At 41.2% G+C, this 1,440-nt stretch overlaps 1 protein-coding gene across 1 annotated transcript; it reads right to left on the minus strand.

The window, feature by feature from the left end:
* Positions 1-278: 278 nt before the first annotated feature.
* Positions 279-449, minus strand: LOC127671982 (60S ribosomal protein L39-like). Its single transcript, XM_052167122.1, has one exon. The coding sequence runs from the start codon at positions 447-449 to the stop codon at positions 294-296; it is 156 nt and encodes a 51-aa protein (XP_052023082.1). The 3' UTR covers positions 279-293.
* Positions 450-1,440: the final 991 nt, after the last annotated feature.

Consider the following 1,440-nt stretch of genomic DNA (forward strand, 5'->3'; position numbering starts at 1 on the left):
TGAAAGCAAGAGGGCTGGGGTTGGGTTCCCAACACCCACTTCTCTCTCTCTCTCTCTCTCTCTCTCTCTCTCTCTCTCTCTCTCTCTCTCTCAGAGAAAAGTAGGTAGGTAGTTAGGTATTTTGGGAGTTTTCTTTGCTTGTTTTTTTTTTTGAAAGGTTCTAAGTTTTATTACTGGACAAACACCCTAATTTAAGACAGTCTCCAGGTTAAAAATGTTGAACTCCATCTGGTAGGACTGATCGATGACCACAATTCAGTATAAACCCTCAGTCTTTGCCATTGCATGAATCCTTACAGACCCAGCTTCATTCTCCTCCAGTGTCTTCTCTTAGAGTTGTACCTGATTTTGTTACCAGTTTTTATCCAGATCCATTGAGAAATAGGACGATTTTGCTTTTGCTTCTTGTCCAAGGATCTCTTGATTCTGAAAGTCTTATGAGAAGACATGGTGAGAAGCCGAATCAGGGGTAGTGTGCAGGGGTAGTGTGGGGAGGAAAGGTGAAGAGAAAGCTCGTTGGCTTGTTTTTAATGGAGGTGGGGTTTCTTTTATGTAATCCAGGCTGGCTTCAAACTTACTGCATAGTTAGTGATGACGACCTCCTGTCTCCACCTTTCAAGTACTAGGACTACAGGCACGTGATACCACCTCCATTTTTTCTATGATAATATTCTTGCAATAACTAACAGTAACATCAGAAACTTTTCTTCTTTCTGACCATCAGTCCAGCTCCACTTTCCTCCCCAGAAATGCTAGTTATGTTTCTCTGAACATATACATAAATAACTAGTGTATCTTTCTTTCAACATTATATACATAAGTACAGTGTATCTTTTAACGTTATCTATATAAATAACTACAGTGTATCTTTTAACAGTATATACATGATACTATACTATATATTATTGCCACTTTTTGTCACTTCACAAAATGTTTGAACAGAGCGGGGCAGTGGTGGTGAACTTTTAATCCCAGCACTTGGGAGGCAGAGGCAGGTGGATTTCTGAGTTCAAGGCCAGCCTGGTCTATAGAGTAAGTTCCAGGACAGCCAGGGCCACACAGAGAAACAAAAAAGTTAGACAGCCATATATTAAGGACCAGACATCAGCTCCTTTAGCTTGCACTTGTACTTTGTGGACGTGTGTGTTAAATTAATTGTGTATTGTTGCTGTTTAATTGTTTTGGTGACAGGGTGTCCTGTAGTGCCAGCTGGTTGACCTTGAACTCCTGGCCCTCTTTATTACTGGAGTGCTGACGTGCCTCAGCATGTCCCATTGTACTCAGTGCTCGAGAGTGAACCCATGGCTTCATGAATGTTGGCAGTGGACTAAGCCACAATCCCAACTCACTAGGACTTTAAACACAACAAACACAATAGCTATTTCTTTATTGAACAGCCACTGCAAAGGGAAAAAAGAAACCCATTCAGTATCATCTCGT

The sequence above is a fragment of the Apodemus sylvaticus genome, chromosome 21 (assembly GCF_947179515.1).
Source record: "Apodemus sylvaticus chromosome 21, mApoSyl1.1, whole genome shotgun sequence".
Lineage (NCBI taxonomy): Eukaryota > Metazoa > Chordata > Mammalia > Rodentia > Muridae > Apodemus > Apodemus sylvaticus.